The sequence below is a fragment of the Catharus ustulatus genome, chromosome 39, assembly GCF_009819885.2.
Source record: "Catharus ustulatus isolate bCatUst1 chromosome 39, bCatUst1.pri.v2, whole genome shotgun sequence".
Classification (NCBI taxonomy): Eukaryota; Metazoa; Chordata; class Aves; order Passeriformes; family Turdidae; genus Catharus; species Catharus ustulatus.
The window spans coordinates 804,401-822,368 of NC_046259.1; the positions used below are offsets into that span (position 1 = coordinate 804,401).

The 17,968-nt window shown below is 46.5% G+C and overlaps 1 protein-coding gene across 4 annotated transcripts; it reads left to right on the forward strand.

Moving 5' to 3' along the window:
- Positions 1-365: 365 nt before the first annotated feature.
- Positions 366-16,877, forward strand: LOC117010211 (synaptophysin-like protein 1). 4 transcript variants are annotated; one of them, XM_033084506.1, is made up of 7 exons: positions 366-465; positions 2,296-2,414; positions 4,486-4,668; positions 4,891-4,918; positions 6,712-6,719; positions 13,765-13,941; positions 15,327-16,877. In XM_033084506.1, exons 1-7 carry the CDS (start codon positions 397-399, stop codon positions 15,508-15,510), a joined length of 768 nt encoding a protein of 255 aa, XP_032940397.1. In that variant the 5' UTR covers positions 366-396; the 3' UTR covers positions 15,511-16,877. The 4 variants fall into 4 exon arrangements, with proteins under 4 accessions (XP_032940397.1, XP_032940396.1, XP_032940399.1 ...); XM_033084505.1 differs by lacking the exon at positions 4,891-4,918 and having other exon boundaries at positions 4,486-4,696; XM_033084508.1 differs by lacking the exon at positions 6,712-6,719 and having other exon boundaries at positions 15,327-15,455.
- The last annotated feature ends 1,091 nt before the right edge of the window (positions 16,878-17,968 follow it).

Genomic DNA, 17,968 nt, shown 5'->3' on the forward strand with positions numbered 1-17,968 from the left:
AATTATGCTAATTAAGGGGTCGTTATGCAAATAAGGAGCGCGGCGAACGCGGAAGCGCGGCGCGGATATGCAAATGAGAAAAATGCAAATGAAGGGAGAGTCGGGCCGGATTTCCATATAAGGAGCTGACGCAACCCCACGGACCAATCAGCGCGCGGGATGCAAATAAGGGGCAAGGCGGGGGCGGATTTCCATATAAGGAGCGGGCGCTGCCTCGCGGACCAATCAGCGCGCGGGATGCAAATGAAAAGAGAGGCGGGGCCAAATGTCCATATGAGGAGCGGGCGCTGCCTCGCGGACCAATCAGCGCGCGGGATGCAAACGAGGAGGCGACTGTGCGGTGGCGCGGGGCTGTGACGTCACTTCCGGCGCGCTCCCGGTGACGTCAGCGAGGCAATGGCGGCCCCGCGGTTCTCGCTGGGGCCGCTGAAGGAGCCGCTGGGGCTGATCCGGGCCCTGCAGTGGGTGCGGAACTGGGGGGACTGGGAGAGACTGGGAGGGGAACTGGGGGGACTGGGAGAGACTGGGAGAGACTGGGAGCGACTGGGAGGGGAACTGGGAGCGACTGGGAGAGACTGGGAGCGACTGGGAGCGGTGGGGAGGGACGGGGAACGGATTAGGGGGGAGTGGGAGGGATTGGGAGGGGGACTGGGGGAACTGGGAGGAACTGGGAGGGAACTGGGAGGGACTGGGAGCGGATTTAGAGGGAGTGGGAGGGACTGGGAATGACAGGGCGGGAACTGGGAGGGACTGGGAGGGACTGGGAATGGCTGGATGGGAACTGGGAAGGGACTGGGATGGACTGGGAGCGACTGGAAGGGACTGGGGGGGAACTGGGATGTACTGGAAGGGGACTGGGACAAACTGGGAGTGACTGGGATGTACTGGGAATGGCTGGGATGAACTGGGAGGGACTGGGATGGACTGGGAGTTACTGGGAGGGAATTGGATCCAAATTTTGGGAAAATTTTTGGGAATTTTGGGGATTTTTTGAATTTTTTTGGAGGAATTTTCCTAAATTTTCTGGTTTTTCCCCCAAATTTTGACTCCAAAATTCTCAATTTTTGTGGAATTTTCCCAAATTTTCCCATTTTAAACTTCAAAAAAATCCAAATTTTCCCCACATTTTCTCAAATTTTCCATTTTTCCCCCCAATTCTGACCCCAAGATTTTTGATTTTTGAGGAATTTTCCCAAATTTTCCATTTTTCTCTCCAATTTCACCCCAGAATTTTTGATTTTTGAAGAATTTTCCGAGATTTTCTCTTTTTTAACTTCAAAAATCCCAATTTTTCAATTTTTCCCCCGAATTTTCTAAAATTTTCCATTTTTCCCCAATTTTCACCCCAAAATTGTCAATTTTTTGAGGAATTTTCCCAAATCTTCCATTTTTCTCCCCAATATTCACCCCAAAATTTTTGATTTTTTATGAAATTTTCCCAAAATTTTTCCACTTTTAACTTCAAAAATCCCAAATTTTCAATTTTTTCCCCCAATTTTCACCCCAAAATTTTTGTTTTTTGAGGAATTTTCCCAAATTATCCCATTTTTACCTCAAAAACCCCAAAATTTTCCCCAAATTTTCCATTTTTCTCCCCAATTTTCACCCCAAAGTTGTCAATTTTTATGAAATTTTCCCAAATTTCCCCATTTTTAACTTCAAAAACTCCAAATTTCCCCAGATTTTCTCCCAAATTTTCCCCAATTTTCCATTTCCCCCCCAATTTTCACCCCAAAATTTTTGATTTTTTGTGAAATTTTCCCAAAATTTTTCCGTTTTTAACTTCAAAAATCCCAATTTTTCAATTTTTCCCCCAAATTTTCTAAAATTTTCCATTTTCCCCCAATTTTCACCCCAAAAGTGTCAATTTTTTGAGGAATTTTCCCAAATCTTCCATTTTTCTCCCCAATTTTCACCCCAAAATTTTTGATTTTTGTGAAATTTTCCCAAAGTTTTTCCATTTTTAACTTCAAAAATCTCAAATTTTCAATTTTTTCCCCCAATTCTCACCCCAGAATTTTTGTTTTTTGAGGAATTTTCCCAAATTTTCCCATTTTTACCTCAAAAGCCCCAAAATTTTCCCCAAATTTTCCAGTTTTCTCCCTAATTTTCGCCCCAAAATTGTCAATTTTTATGTAATTTTCCCAAATTTCCCCATTTTTAACTTCAAAAACTCCAAATTTCCCCAAATTTTCTCCCAAATTTTCCCAAATTTTCCATTTTTTCCCCCAATTCTGACCCCAACATTTTTAATTTTTGACAAATTTTCCCGAATTTTCCCGTTTTTCCCCCCAGTTTTTCTCCATCTTCGCCTTCGCCACCTGCGGCGGCTTCGAGGGCTCCGTCACCTTCAGGGTCACCTGCGAGGGGCGCGAGAACCACACGGTCAGCGCCCACTTCGGGTACCCCTTCAGGTGAGACACACCTGGGACAGGTGAGAGAGATCAGACACATCTGGGATATGTGAGACACATGTGAGACAGGTGGGACAGGTGAGACACACCTGGGACAGGTGAGACAGGTGAGACACACCTGGGACAGGTGAGACAGGTGAGACACACCTGGGACAGGTGAGGGCTCCGTCACCTTCAGGGTCACCTGCGAGGGGCGCGAGAACCACACGGTCAGCGCCGACTTCGGGTACCCCTTCAGGTGAGATATGGACAGGTGAGACAGGTGAGACACACCTGGGACAGGTGAGAGAGACAGGACAGACACACCTGGGACAGGTGAGAGAGACAGGTGAGACACACCTGAGACAGGTGAGATGGGTCAGACACACCTGGGACAGGTGAGAGAGACAGGTGAGACAGATGAGAGAAACCTGGGACAGGTGAGACAGGTCAGACACACCTGGGGCAGGACAGACACACCTGGGACAGGTGAGACAGGTGAGACACTCATGGGACAGGTGAGATGGGACAGGTGAGTCACACCTGGGACAGGTGAGAGAGGACAGCTGAGATGGGACAGGTGAGACACACTTGGGACAGGTCAGACAGGTGAGACAGGTGAGTCACACCTGGGACAGGTGAGAGAGATCAGACACATCTGGGATATGTGAGACACGCCTGAGACAGGTGAGACAGGTGAGACACACCTGGGACAGGTGAGATACACCTTGGACAGGTGAGACAGGTCACACACACCTGGGACAGGTGAGATACACCTGAGACAGCTGAGACCGGTGAGACACACCTGGAATAGGTGAGACAGGTGGGACAGGTGAGTGAGACAGGTGAGACACATTTTAGACAGCTGAGACAGGTGAGACACACATGGGACAGGTGAGAGAGATGAGACAGGGACAGGTGAGACAGGTGAGATACAACTGGACAGGTAAGACAGACAGGTCACACACACCTGGGATAGGTGAGACAGGTGAGACACACCTGGGACAGGTGAGATGGGACAGGTGAGTCACACCTGGGACAGGTGAGATGGGACAGGTGAGTCACACCTGGGACAGGTGAGAGAGACAGGACAGACACACCTGGGACAGGTGAGATGCACCTTGGACAGGTGAGACAGGTCAGACACACCTGAGACAGGTGAGAGAGATCAGAGACATCTGGGACAGGTGAGATGGGACAGGTGAGAGAGAGACAGGTGAGAGAGAGACAGGTGAGACAGGTGTGATACACCTGGGACAGGTGAGATGGGACAGGTGAGACACAACTGGAACAGGTGGGACAGGTGAGACAGACAGGTGAGACACAATTGGGACAGGTGAGAGAGGTGAGACACACCTGAGATAGGTGAGAGGCAGGTGAGATACAGGTGAGAGACACTTGGGACAGGTGAGAGAGGTGAGAGAGAGCAGGGGCAGGTGAGTGAGACAGGTGGGGATGGAAAGCGTAGGAGCATCTAAAGTGGTCCCAGGTGTCCCCAGGTGTGTCCAGGTATGACCCCAGGTAACCCCAGGTGTGACCCCAGGTGTGTTCAGGTGTCTCCAGGTGTGTTCAGGTGTCCTCAGGTAACCCCAGGTGTGACCCCAGGTGTATCCAGGTGACCCCAGGTGTGTCTAGACCCCTCAGGTGTGTCCAGGTGTGACCCCAGGTGTCCCCAGGTGTGTCCCCAGGTGTGACCCCAGGTGTCCCCAGGTATGACCCCAGGTGTGACCCCAGGTGTCCCCAGGTGTATCCAGGTAACCCCAGGTGTGTCCAGGTGTGACCCCAGGTAACCCCAGGTGTATCTAGACCCCCCAGGTATGTCCAGGTGTGGCCCCAGGTGTGTCCAGGTATGTCCAGGTGTGGCCCCAGGTGTTTCCAGGTGTCCTCAGGTGTGTCTAGACCCCTCAGGTGTGTCCAGGTGTGACCCCAAGTAACCCCAGGTGTGTCCAAGCCCCCCCAGGTGTATCCAGATGTGTCCCCAGGTGTGTCCAGGTGTGCCCCCAGTTAACCCCAGGTGTATCTAGACCCCCCAGGTGTGTTCAGGTGTCTCCAGGTGTCTCCAGGTAACCCCAGGTGCGCTCTCTCCCCCCAGGCTGCACCAGGCCGTGTTCCAGCCCTCCCTGACTCACCTGTGCAACCACACCTGGCCCAAGGACGTTCACCTGATCGGGGACTTCTCGTCGGCCGCGCGATTCTTCGTGGCCGTGGGCGTGGCCTCGTTCCTCTACAGCCTGGGGGCCCTGGGCGGCTACCTGGGCTACCTGCACCTGTACAGGTGTGCTGGGTCACGGCTGCCTCTCATGGTGAGTGACCAGGGGGGATTTACCTGTCCAGGTGTGCTGGGATGGGATTGGGCAGGTGAGGCTGTACCTGGGCTACCTGCACCTGTACAGGTGTGCAGGGTCACGGCTGCCACTCATGGTGAGTGACCTGTACAGGTGTGCTGGGATGGGGCTGGGCAGGTGAGGCTGTACCTGGGCTACCTGCACCTGTACAGGTGTGCTGGCTCCAGATTACCACTCATGGTGAGTGACCTGTACAGGTGGGATTTACCTGTCCAGGTGTGCTGGGATGGGGTTGGGCAGGTGAGGCTGTACCTGGGCTACCTGCACCTGTACAGGTGTGCTCAGGTGTACTCAGGTGGGATTTACCTGTCCAGGTGTGCCCAGGTGTGCTCAGGTGGGGTCTGAGAGCTCAGACAGGTGGGATTTACCTGCCCAGGTGTGCTCAGGTGTGCTCAGGTGAGGTTTGAAAACTCAGAGAGGTGGGATTTACCTGTACAGGTGTGCCCAGGTGGGGCTGGGCAGGTGAGGCTGTACCTGGGCTACCTGCACCTGTACAGGTGTGCTCAGGTGGGATTTACCTGCACAGGTGTTCTCAGGTGGGATTTACCTGCACAGGTGTTCTCAGGTGGGATTTACCTGTCCAGGTGTGCTCAGGTGGGATTTACCTGTCCAGGTGTGCTCAGGTGGGGTTTGAGAGCTCAGACAGGTGGGATTTACCTGTCCAGGTGTGTCCAGGTGTGCTCAGGTGTGCTCAGGTGGGATTTACCTGTCCAGGTGTGCTCAGGTGGGATCTGAGAGCTCAGACAGGTGGGATTTACCTGTCCAGGTGTGCCCAGGTGTGCTCAGGTGGGATTTACCTGTCCAGGTGTACCCAGGTGGGGTTTGTGAGCTCAGACAGGTGGGATTTACCTGTCCAGGTGTGCCCAGGTGGGATTTACCTGCCCAGGTGTGCCCAGGTGGGGTTGGGCAGGTGAGGCTGTACCTGGGCTACCTGCACCTGTACAGGTGTGCTGGGTCACGTCTGCCATTCATGGTGAGTGACCAGGTGGGATTTACCTGTCCAGGTGTGCCCAGGTGTGCTCAGGTGTGCTCAGGTGGGATTTACCTGTCCAGGTGTGCTCAGGTGGGGTCTGAGAGCTCAGACAGGTGGGATTTACCTGTCCAGGTGTGCTCAGGTGGGATTGGGCAGGTGAGGCTGTACCTGGGCTACCTGCACCTGTACAGGTGTGCTGGGTCACAGCTGCCCCTCATGGTGAGTGACCAGGTGGGATTTACCTGCCCAGGTGTGCCCAGGTGGGATTTACCTGCCCAGGTGTGCCCAGGTGGGATTTACCTGCCCAGGTGTGCCCAGGTGGGATTTACCTGCCCAGGTGTGTCCAGGTGGGATTTACCTGTCCAGGTGTGCTCAGGTGGGGTTTGAGAGCTCAGACAGGTGGGATTTACCTGTCCAGGTGTGCCCAGGTGGGATTTACCTGTACAGGTGTGTCCAGGTGTGCCCAGGTGTTTTTTCCCACCTTTACCTGTTCTATTCTAGAATTTTTATTTTTCACTGAATTTTTTTTCCCCAATTTTCCCCAAAATTTCTCCATTTTTTGGTTTTTTTTTCCCCCAGATTTCCCCAAAATTTATTTTTTCCTAAATTTTTGTTTTTTTACAACAAAATTTTTAGATTTTTTAAAAACATTTTTTAATTTATAAATTTATTTTGTTAAATTTTTAAATTTTTTTTCCTTCTAAAATTCTGATTTTTGCAATTTTTTGATTTTTTCCTCTTTTTTTTCCCCAGATTTGGGGCAGAATTTTTTTACTTTCCTCGATTGAAAATTGGGAAAATTTTGATGAAATTTGTTGAAATTTGTGAAATTTTGGTGAAATTTTTTTGAAACTTGGGTGAAATTTGGGGAAGATTTTGAGCAAAATTTGAAATTTTGGGGATTTTTGGGGATTTTTGGGGTTTCTGGTTTGGGATTTTTTGGGAATTTTGGGGTTTTTTAACCCTTTGTGCCCCTTCTCTCTCTGTGCTGCCTCTGAAGGATCCCAGGTGAGTCCCACCCCCAAAATTCCCATTTTTCACCCCAAAAAATTCCCATTTTCCACTCCTAAAATTCCCATTTTTCCTTCCAAAAATTCCTATTTTCCCCTCCCAAAATCTCCATTTTTTCCCCCAAAAAATTTTGTTTTCCACTCCCAAAATTCCCATTTTTTCTCCTCAAAAACTCCGTTTTTTGCCTTTAAAAAGTTTTATTTTTTTTCTAAAATTCAAATTTTTTCTCCCCAAAATTCTCATTTTTTCCTGCAAAAATTCCCATTTTTTTCTCCAGAATTTTCCTTTTTTTGTTCCACAAAGTTCCCATTTTTCCCTAAAATTCCCTTTTTTTTCTCCAAAAGTTTCCATTTTTTCCCCCCCAAAATTCCCATTTTTGCTCTCCAAAATTTCCCATTTTCCATTCCCAAAATTCCCATTTTTGTACCTCCAAAAAATTCTGTTTTTTTCTAAAATTCCCATTTTTTACCCCAAATTCCCATTTTTTTCCTCCAAAATTCCTATTTCTTTTCACTACAAAAATTCCTATTTTCTTTTCCCCAAATTCCCATTTTTTGGACCCAAAATTTCCATTTCTTCCCCAAAAAAATTTCCATTTTCTCCCCAAAATTCCCTTTTATTATCTCCAAAAATTTCCCATTTTCCCCCTGAAGCTCCCATTTTTTTCCTCCAAAATTTTCTGTTTTTACCCCAAAAATCTCATTTTTTTCTCTCCCCAAAATTCCCATTTTTTACCCCCAAAATTCTCTTTTTTTCTTTCATTTCTCCCTCCTTTTTTTGGTAATTTCCCCCATTTTTTGGGTAATTTTTCTCCATTTTTGGGTAAATTTTATCAGTTTTCTCCCCCATTTTTGGGTCATTTTTCTCAATTTTCTCCCAATATTTTCGGGTCATTTTTTCCCATTTTTGGGTTCATTTCATCCCATTTTTTTGGCTCATTTCCAGTATTTTTGGGGTAATTTTTCTCAGTTTTCTCCCCCCATTTTTTCCCATTTTTGGGCTCATTTCCCCCATTTTTGGGGTCATTTTTCTCTGTTTTCTCCCATTTTTGGGTCATTTTTCTCAGTTTTCTTCCTCCATTTTTTCCCATTTTTGGGTCATTTTCCTCTCATTTTTTGGGTCATTTCCCCCCATTTTTGGGTCATTTTCCCCCAGGATTTTTGGGTCTTTTTTTCTCATTTTTGGCTCATTTCCCTCCATTTTTTGGGCTGATTTTCTCACCTTTTGGTTCATTTTCCCCATTTTTGGGTCATTTCTCCTGGAATTTTTCCCATTTTCTCTCTGCCCTCTCCCCTCTGACCGCTCTCTCCCCTCCCCCATTTTTGGCTCATTTTTCTCAATTTAATTTCCTCATTTTTGGGTCATTTTTTCTCATTTTTGTCTCATTCACCCCCATTTTTTTGGCTCATTTTCCCCATTTTTTTGGGTCATTCTCTCACATTTTTGTCTATTTCCCCCCATAATTTTTCCCCAGGATTCCTTTTCCTCCCCCCATTTTTGGGTTGTTTCCCCCCATTTTTGGGATCATTTTTCTCAATTTTGTCTCATATTTTTGGGGTCAATTTCCCCATTTTTGGCTCATTTTCCCCAATTTTTTGCTGTTTTTGGGTCATTTCTACCCAGAATTTTCCCCATTTCCTCCCCACTCCTCCCTCCTCTAACCCCTCTGTCCCCTCCCTCATTTTTGGCTCCTTTTTCCCCGTTTTTGGCTCATTTTTCTCTCATTTTTGGGGTCATTTTTTGTGTCATTTCCCCCATTTTTGGGTTAATTTTCCCTATTTTTGGGTCATTTTTCTGATTTTCTCTCTCCCCTCCCAGGACCTGGTGTTCTCTGGCCTGGTGGCCGCCCTGTGGCTCATTTCCCCATTTTTTGGGTCATTTTTTGGGTTCATTTCCCCCATTTTTGGCTCATTTCCCCCATTTTCAGGTCATTTTTTGGGTTCATTTCCCCCATTTTTGGGGTCATTTTTCTCAGTTTTCTTCCTCCATTTTTTCCCATTTTTGGGTCATTTTCCTCCCATTTTTTGGGCTCATTTTCCCCTCATTTTTGGGTCATGTTTCTCAATATTCTCCCCCATTTTTGGCTCATTTTCCCTCAATTTTTGGGTTATTTCCCCCCATTTATGGGGTAATTTTTCTCAATTTTTTTCCCCATTTTTGGTTCCTTTTCACCTCTTTTTGGATCATTTTTCTCAATTTTTTGCTAACATTTTCAGGTCATTTTTTGAGTTCATTTTCCCCATTTTTGGGTTCATTTGCCCCATTTTCAGGTCATTTTTTGGGTCGTTTCTTCCATTTTTAGCTCACTTTTCCCTATTTTTGGCTCATTTTCCCCCAGGATTTTTGGGTCATTTTCTCACGTTTTTGGGTCTTTTTTCCCCATTTTTTGCCCTTTTTCACCCATTTTTTAAGCTAATTTTCCCCAGTTTTGGGTCATTTTTTCACATTTTTGGCTCATGTCCCCCCATTTTTTTTGGGTCAATTCCCCCCATTTTTAGATCATCTCTCTCTATTTTTGGCTCATTTTTTCCCCATTTTGTTGGGTTATTTCCCCTCATTTTTGGGTCATTTTTCTCAATTTTTTTCCCCCATTTTTGGGTCATTTCTCCCCATTTTCAGGTCATTTTTTGGGTTCATTTCCCCCATTTTTGGGTCCTTTCTCCCCATTTTTGGATCATTTTTCTGTATTTCCTCCCCCCATTTTTGGGTTAATTTCCCCCATTTTTAGCTCATTTTCCCCCATTTTTTTGGGTCATTTTTGCCTCATTTTTCTCAATTTTTTCTCACCATTTTTGGGTTATTTCTCCCCATTTTTGCCTCATTTCTTCCCATTTTTTTGGGTCATTTTTCTCCATTTTTGGCTCATTTTCCCCCAGGATTTTTTCCCATTTTTGGGTTAATTCCCCCTGTTTTTTGGGTCATTTCCCCCCATTTTTTTGGGTTATTTCCCCTCATTTTTGGGTCATTATTCTCAGTTTTCTCCTGCTATTTTTGTGTTGATTTTCTCCATTTTTGTCTCATTTTCCCCATTTTCTCTCCCCTACCAGGACCTGGTGTTCTCTGGCCTGGTGGCCGCCCTGTGGCTCAATTTTCTCATTTTTTTTTGGTTCATTTCCCCCATTTTTGGTTCATTTCCCCCCATATTCAGGTCATTTTTTGGGGTCCTTTCCCCAATTTTTGGGGTCATTTTTCTCAGTTTTCTTCCTCCATTTTTTGCCATTTTTGGGTCATTTTCCTCCCATTTTTTGGGCTCATTTTCCCTCATTTTTGGGTCATTTTTCTCAATTTCCTCCCCCCATTTTTGGCTCATTTTCCCCCAGGATTTTTGACTCATTCCCCCCATTTTTGGGTCATTTCCCTCCCTTTTTTTGGGTCATTTTCTTCCCTTTTTGAGTCATTTCCCAACATTTTTTCCCATTTTTGGGTCATTTCTCCCCAAAATTTTCCCCATTTCCTCCCCACCCCTCCCCCTCTGACGCTTCTCTCCCCTCCCCCATTTTTTTGGCAATTTCTCCCATTTTTGAGTTATTTTTCTTCATTTTTGGGGTCATTTTTTTGAATTTTCTCCCTATTTTTGGGTCATTTTCTCACATTTTTGGGTAATTTTCCCCATTTTCTCTCTCCCTGCCAGGACCTGGTGGCCTCCGGGCTCGTGGCCACCCTGTGGCTCATTTCCCCATTTTTTTGGTTCATTTCCCCCCATTTTCAGGTCATTTTTTTAGTTCATTTCCCCCATTTTTGGCTCATTTCCCCCCACTTTTTGGGTTAATTTCCCCCATTTTTGGGATCATTTTTCTCAATGTTCCCCCCATTTTTGGGTCATTTTCCCCCAGGATTTTTGGGTCATTTTCTCACATTTTTGGGTCTTTTTCCCCCATTTTTTGTCCTTTTTCACCCATTTTTTAAGCTAATTTACCCCATTTTTGGGTTAATTTCCCCCATTTTTGGCTCATTTCCCCCCATTTTTTTGGGTCATTTTTGCCTCGTTTTTCTCAATTTTTTCTCACAATTTTTGGATTATTTCTCCCCATTTTTACCTCGTTTCTTCCCATGTTTTTGGGTCATTTTTCTCCATTTTTGGCTCATTTTCCCCCAGGATTTTTTCCCATTTTTGGGTTAATTCCCCCTGTTTTTTGGGTCATTTTCCCCCCATTTTTTTGGGTTATTTCCCCTCATTTTTGGGTCATTATTCTCAGTTTTCTCCTGCTATTTTTGTGTTGATTTTCTCCATTTTTGTCTCATTTTCCCCATTTTCTCTCTCCCCTGCCAGGACCTGGTGTTCTCTGGCCTGGTGGCCGCCCTGTGGCTCATTTCCCCATTTTTGGGGTCATTTTTTGGGCTAATTTCTCCCATTTTTGGCTCATTTCCCCCCACTTTCATGTCACTTTTTGGGGTCCTTTCCCCAATTTTTGGGGTCATTTTTCTCAGTTTTCTTCCTCCGTTTTTTGCCATTTTTGGGCTCATTTTCCCCCATTTTTGGGTCATTTTTCTCAATATTCTCCCCCATTTTTGGCTCATTTTCCCCCAATTTTTGGGTTATTTCCCCCCATTTATGGGGTAATTTTTCTCAATTCTTTTCCCCCATTTTTGGCTCCTTTTCACCTCTTTTTGGATCATTTTTCTCAATTTTTCCCCCTGTTTTTGGGTCATTTGCCTCCATTTTCAGGTCATTTTTTGGGTTCATTTCCCCCATTTTTGGGTCATTTTTCTGAATTTCCTCCCCCCATTTTTGGGTTATTTCTCCCCATTTTTGGCTCATTTCACCCCATGTTTTTGGGTCATTTTTCTCCATTTTTGGCTCATTTTCCCCCAGGATTTTTTCTCATTTTTGGGTTAATTCCCCCCTGTTTTTTAGGTCATTTTCCCCCCATTTTTTTGGGTTATTTCCCCTCATTTTTGGGTCATTATTCTCAGTTTTCAACCCCTATTTTTGTGTTGATTTTTCCTATTTTTGTGTCATTTTCCCCATTTTCTCTCCCCTTCCAGGACCTGGTGTTCTCTGGTCTGGTGGCCGCCCTGTGGCTCATTTTTCTCATTTTTTGGGGTCATTTTTTGGGTTCATTTTCCCCATTTTTGGTTCATTTCCCCCCATTTTCAGGTCATTTTTTGGATTAATTTTCCCAATTTTTGGGGTCATTTTTCTCAGTTTTCTTCCTCCATTTTTTGCCATTTTTGGTTCATTTTCCTCCCATTTTTTGGGTCATTTCCCCTCATTTTTGGGTCATTTTTCTCAGTTCTCTCCCCCCATTTTTGGGTCATTTCCCTCCCTTTTTTGGGTCATTTTCTTCCCTTTTTGGGTCATTTCCCAACATTTTTTCCCATTTTTGGGTCATTTCTCCCCAAAATTTTCCCCATTTCCTCCTCACCCCTCCCCCTTTAACCCCTCTCTCCCCTCCCCCATTTTTTTTGGCAATTTCTCCCATTTTTGAGTTATTTTTCTTCATTTTTTGAGTCGTTTTTTTCAATTTTCGCCCTATTTTTGGGTCATTTTCCCACATTTTTGGGTAATTTTTCCCATTTCTCTCTCTCCCTTCCAGGACCTGGTGGCCTCGGGGCTGGTGGCCGCCCTGTGGCTCATTTCCCCATTTTTTGGGTTCATTTCCCATTTTTTTGGTTCATTTCCCTCATTTTCAGGTCATTTTTTTTGTTAATTTCCCCCATTTTTGGTTCATTTCCCCCCATTTTTTTGGCTCATTTTGCTCATTTTTGGGTCATTTCTCCCAGAATTTTTCCCATTTTCTTTCTGCTCTGCTCCCTCTCTCCTCTGCCCCCAGGATTTTTGGGTCATTTTCTCACATTTTTGGGTCTTTTTCCCCATTTTTTGCCCTTTTTCACCCATTTTTTTAGCTCATTTTCCCCATTTTTGGGTAATTTCCCCCATTTTTTCTCTCTCTCTGTCCCCAGGACCTGGTGTTCTCTGGCCTGGTGGCCGCCCTGTGGCTCATTTCCCATTTTTGGCTCATTTCCCCATTTTTGGGTCATTTGTTGGGTTCATTTCCCCATTTTTGGGTTATTTTTCTCAGTTTTCTCTCTCAATTTTTCCCATTTTTGGGTCATTTCCCTCTATTTTCCTATTTTTGCCTCATTTCTCCCCATTTTTTTGGCTTATTTTTGTCAGAATTTTTCCCATTTTCTCTCTCCCCTCCCCCATTTTTGGCTCATTTTCTCCTTTTTTGGGGTAATTTTTTCCCATTTTTGTGTAATTTTCCCCATTTTTGCCTGATTTCCCCCAGAATTTCTCATATTTTCTCTCTCCCCTCCCCCATTTTTTGTTCAATTTCCCCATTTTTGGCTCATTTCCCCCATTTTCAGGTCATTTTTTGGGGTTTTTCCCCCCATTTTTTTCCCTTTTTCACCCATTTTTTTAGCTAATTTTCCCCATTTTTGTCTCAATTTTCCCATTTTCTCTCTCCCTGCCAGGACCTGGTGGCCTCGGGGCTGGTGGCCGCCCTATGGCTCATTTCCTCATTTTTGGGGTCATTTTTTGGGTTCATTTTCCCCATTTTTGGATTAATTTCCCCCATTTTTCACTCATTTCCCCCAGGATTTTTGGGTCATTTGCCTCCATTTTTTTCCCATTTTCCCCCATTTTTGGCTCATTTCCCCCATTTTTGGGTAATTTCCCTCATTTTTGATTCATTTTCCCCCATTTTCAGGTCATTTTTTTTGTTCATTGCCCCCATTTTTGCCTCATTTCCCCCCATTTTATTGGGTCATTTTCTCCATTTTTGGCTCATTTTTCTCAATTTTTTCTCACCATTTTTGGGTTCATTTCCCCTCATTTTTGCCTCATTTCTTCCCATTTTTTTGGGTCATTTTTCTCCATTTTTGGCTCATTTTCCCCCAGGATTTTTTCCCATTTTTGGGTCAATTCCCCCTGTTTTTTGGGTCATTTTCCCCCCGTTTTTCTGGGTTATTTCCCCTCATTTTTGGGTCATTATTCTCAGTTTTCTTCTGCTATTTTTGTGTTGATTTCTCCATTTTTGTGTCATTTCCCCCATTTTTAATTCACTTTTCCCATTTTTTCTCTCTCCCCTTCCAGGACCTGGTGTTCTCGGGCCTGGTGGCCGCCCTGTGGCTCGTGGCCAGCTCGGCCTGGGCCCAGGCCCTGGGACACGTCCGGGCGGCCGCGGCCGCGCCCCTCCCCCACTGCCCCTCCCCCACCGCGGTGTGCGCCCACGGCGGGACCACGCCCATGGGGGGGCTGGGGGCCTCCGTGGTGAGAATTTGGGGTGGGGGAGGGGAGGGGAATTGGGGTGGGGGAGGGGTTAATGGGGTGGGGGAGGGGTGGGGGAGGGGAAAATGGGGTGGGAGAGAGGGTTTATGGGAGTGGGGGAGGGGATTTATGGGGGTGGGGGAGGGGATTTATAGAGTGGGGGAGGGGCTTTTGGGGTGGGGGAGGGGAAAATGGGGGTGGGGGAGGGGATTTATGGGGTGGGGGAGGCGTTAATGGGGGTGGGGGAGGGGATTTTGGGGGTGGGGGAGGGGAAAATGAGGAGAGGGAGGAAATTTGGGGGGTGGGGGAGGGGACTTATGGGGTGGGGGAGGGGTTTAATGGGGTGGGGGAGGGGATTTATGGGGTGGGGGAGGGGAAAATGGGGTGGGGGAGGGGCCTTGAGGAGGAATTTGGGGTGGGGGAGGGGGAAACTGAGGCAGAGCCGGGCTGGGATTGGAAATTTTGAGGGATTTTTTTGGGGCAAGGCGTGCATTTTGGTGGGAAAAATGGGAATTTTGGGCAAATTTGGAAATTTTTGGGGGGAAAAGTTGGGATTTTGGGGGAAATCTTGGGAAAAAATTGGGAATTTGGGGGAAAAATTGGGATTTTTTTGGGAAGTTTTGGGGAGAAAATTGGGAAAATTGGGATTTTAGGGGAGATTTTGGGGTGAAAATTGGGAATTTTGGGGAAAAATTGGGGATTTGGGGGGATTTTGGAGGGGAAGTTGGGATTTTTTGGGGAAATTTTGGGAAAAAATTGGGAATTTTGGGGAAAATTTGGGAAAGATTGGGATTTTTAGGGAGGAAAATTGGGATTTTAGGGGAGATTTTGGGGTGAAAACTGGGAATTTGGGGAAAAACTGGGAATTCTGGGGGATTTTGGGGGAAAATTGGGATTTTGGGAGAAATTTTGGGGTGAAAATTGGGAAATTTGGGGAAAAAATGGGGAAAGATTGGGATTTTGGGGGGGGAAATCGGGATTTTTGGGGAAATTTTGATGTGAAAATTGGGAATGTTGGGAAAAATTGGGGAAAATTGGGATTATTTTGGGAGAAATTGGGATTTTAGGGGAGATTTTGGGTGAAAATTGGGAATTTTGGGAAAAACTGGGAATTCTGGGGGATTTTGGGGGAAAATTGGGATTTTGGGAGAAATTTTGGGGTGAAAATTGGGAAATTTGGGGAAAAATTGGGAATTTGGAGGGATTTTGGAGGGAAAGTTGGGATTTTGGGAGAAATTTTGGGGTGAAAATTGGGAAATTTTGGGAAAAATTGGGGAATTTGGGGATTTTTGGGGGAAAAAGGGGAGTGGCTTATGGAGATATGGGGGAGGGGCTTTAATCCACCCCTCCCCCACCCCTTTTTTTTCCCCTCCCCTCCCCTCCCCCAGGCCTTCGGATTCCTCAACCTGGTGCTCTGGGCCGGCGGCTCCTGGTTCGTCTACAAGGAGACCCCGCTGCACCGCCCGGCCCCGCCCCCCGACTCCGCCCCCTCCCCCATGTGACCCCTCCCCCCACCCCTCTTGGAGGATCCTCCCCCTTTTTTTTTTGGGTCGAATTTGGGGGCGGGGCTGAGCCACGGTCGGGGGAGGGGCTTTGTGCACTGAGCTTCGGCGGGGGAGGGGCGGGGAGGGGGCGGAGTCGGCCAATGGTTGGTTGGCCTTGACCACAAGGGTCATTGGTTGGTTTGAGATTGACCTTTGACCTCATCTGAGCTTGGGTGGGCGTGGTCTTGACCATTGTCAGTCGATCTTGACTTTGTTGACCATTGATCGGTCTTCGGTTGACCGTTGGGCGACCTTTGACCTTGGTTTGGGTTGGTCTTGACTTTGGATTGCTCTTGATCATGGGCTGGTTAATCTTGACTTAGTTGACCATTGGATGACCTTTGACCTTGGTTTGGGCTGGTCTTGACCATTGATTGGTCAATCTTGGCTTCATTGATCCTTGGTCTTCAGTTGACCGTTGGGCGACTCTTGGACTGGTCATGACCATTGGTTGACTTCTTTAAGTGTTGATTGGCCTTCAGTTGACCGTTGGGCGACCTTTGACCTTGGTTTGGGTTGGTCTTGACTTTGGGTTGGTCTTGATCATGGGCTGGTTAATCTTGACTTAGTTGACCATTGGATGACCTTTGACCTTGGTTTGGGCTGGTCTTGACCATTGATTGGTCAATCTTGGCTTCATTGATCCTTGGTCTTCAGTTGACCGTTGGGCGACTCTTGGACTGGTCATGACCATTGGTTGACTTCTTTAAGTGTTGATTGGCCTTCAGTTGACCGTTGGGCGATCTTTGACCTTGGTTTGGGCTGGTCTTGACTTTGGGTTGGTCTTGATCATGGGTTGGTCAATCTTGGCTTCATTGATCATTGCTTGGTCTTCAGTTGACCGTTGGGTGATTCTTGCAGTGGTGTTGACCACGGATTGGTCAATCCTGACTTCGTTGACCATTGGTCATTCTTCAGTTGATGGTTGAATGACCTTTGACCCTGGCATTGGTGGTTTTGCGGTTGACCTTTGACCTCAGTGGGGTGAGGTTGGGGTGAGCATGGCCTTCACCTTGGGTTGGTCTTGACCATTGGTTGGTGAATCTTGACGTCGTTGACCATTGGTTGGTTTTCAGTTGACCGTTAGCTTGACCTTGGTTTGACCTTGATCTCACTGATCATTGGTTGGTTAATCTTGATCTCACTGACCATTGGTTGGTCTTGGCCTGACCATTGGGTTGGTGTCCACTTGGGTTGACCGTTAGACTGGTCTTGATCTTGAGTTGATCATCAGCGGGTTGGTCTGGACCTTGATGAACGGTTGTCGGTTTGGACTTTGCTGACCATTATTGACCTTGGTTGACGTTGGGTTGGGTTGGGTTGACCTTGGATTGACCTTGACTTGGGTTGGGTGGACTTTAAATTCGGTTGAGTTGGGTTAACCTTGGGTTGAGTTGGGTTAACCTTGGGTTGAGTTGGGTTGGGTTGGATTGATCTTGAGTTGGGTTAGATTGACCCTGAATTGGCTTGACCTTGGTTGATGTTAACTTGGGTTGATCTTGGCTGATGTTGGGTTGAGTTGACCTTTGTTTGACCCTTGGCTTGGGTTGGGTCAGCTTGACCATGGCTGATTTGAGTTGGGTTGACCTTGGTTTACTTTGGGTTGAGTTGGGTGGAACTTGAGTTGAGTTGACTTTGGGTTGGGTTGACCTTGGCTCGGGTTGGGTCAGGTGGAGTTGACCTTGGGTTGGGTTGAGTCTGGTTGATTTTGGGTTGAGTTTGGTTGGATTTGGTTGACCTTGGGATGAGTTTGGTTGACATTGGGTTGGGTTGACCTTGAGTTGGGTTTGGTTGAACTTGGGTTGGGTTTGGTTGACCTTGGGTTGGGTTGGGTTGTTTGGTTGACCTTGAGTGGAGCTTGATTGACCTTGGGTTGGGTTTGGTTGACCTTGGGTTTGGTTTGGTTGACGTTGGGTTGGGTTTGATTGACTTTAGGTTGACTGTGGTAGACCTTGGGTTGGGTTGGGTTGACTTTGGTTGACGTTGGGTTGGGTTGATGTTGGGTCAGGTTTTGTTGACGTTGGGTTGGGTTGTGTTTGGTTTACCTCAGTTGGCGTTGGGCTGGGTTTGGTTGACTTTGGGTTCAGTTGGGTTGACATTGGGTTGGGTTGGGTTGAGTTTGATTGACTTTGGGTTTGGTTGGGTTGAGTTGAGTTTGCTTGACCTTGGATTGAGTTTTGTTGACTTTGGCTTGGGTTCTGTTGATCTTGGGTTGGGTTGGGTTGACCTTGGGTTGGGTTGGGTCTTGTTGACCTTGGTTGACCTTGGGTTGGGTTTTCTTGACCTTGATTGATCTTGGATTGGGTTGACCTTGGGTAGAGTTTTGTTAACTTTGGCTTGGGTTCTGTTGATCTTGGGTTGAGTTGGGTTGATCTTGGGTCGGGTTTCGTTGACATTGGGTTGGGTTGGGTGGGGTTTGGTTGACCTTGGGTTGGGTTGGGTTGAGTTGGGTTGACCTTGGGTTGGGTTTCGTTGATCTTGGGTTG

Bases quoted from the DNA above. Each gene is read 5' to 3' on its own strand.
- LOC117010211 (XM_033084505.1), top strand. From the start codon at position 397: ATGGCGGCCCCGCGGTTCTCGCTGGGGCCGCTGAAGGAGCCGCTGGGG. The intron at 2,415-4,485 runs GTGAGACACACC...CTCTCCCCCCAG, and splicing joins CACTTCGGGTACCCCTTCAG to GCTGCACCAGGCCGTGTTCC. The intron at 13,942-15,326 runs GTGAGAATTTGG...CCCCTCCCCCAG, and splicing joins GGGGGCTGGGGGCCTCCGTG to GCCTTCGGATTCCTCAACCT.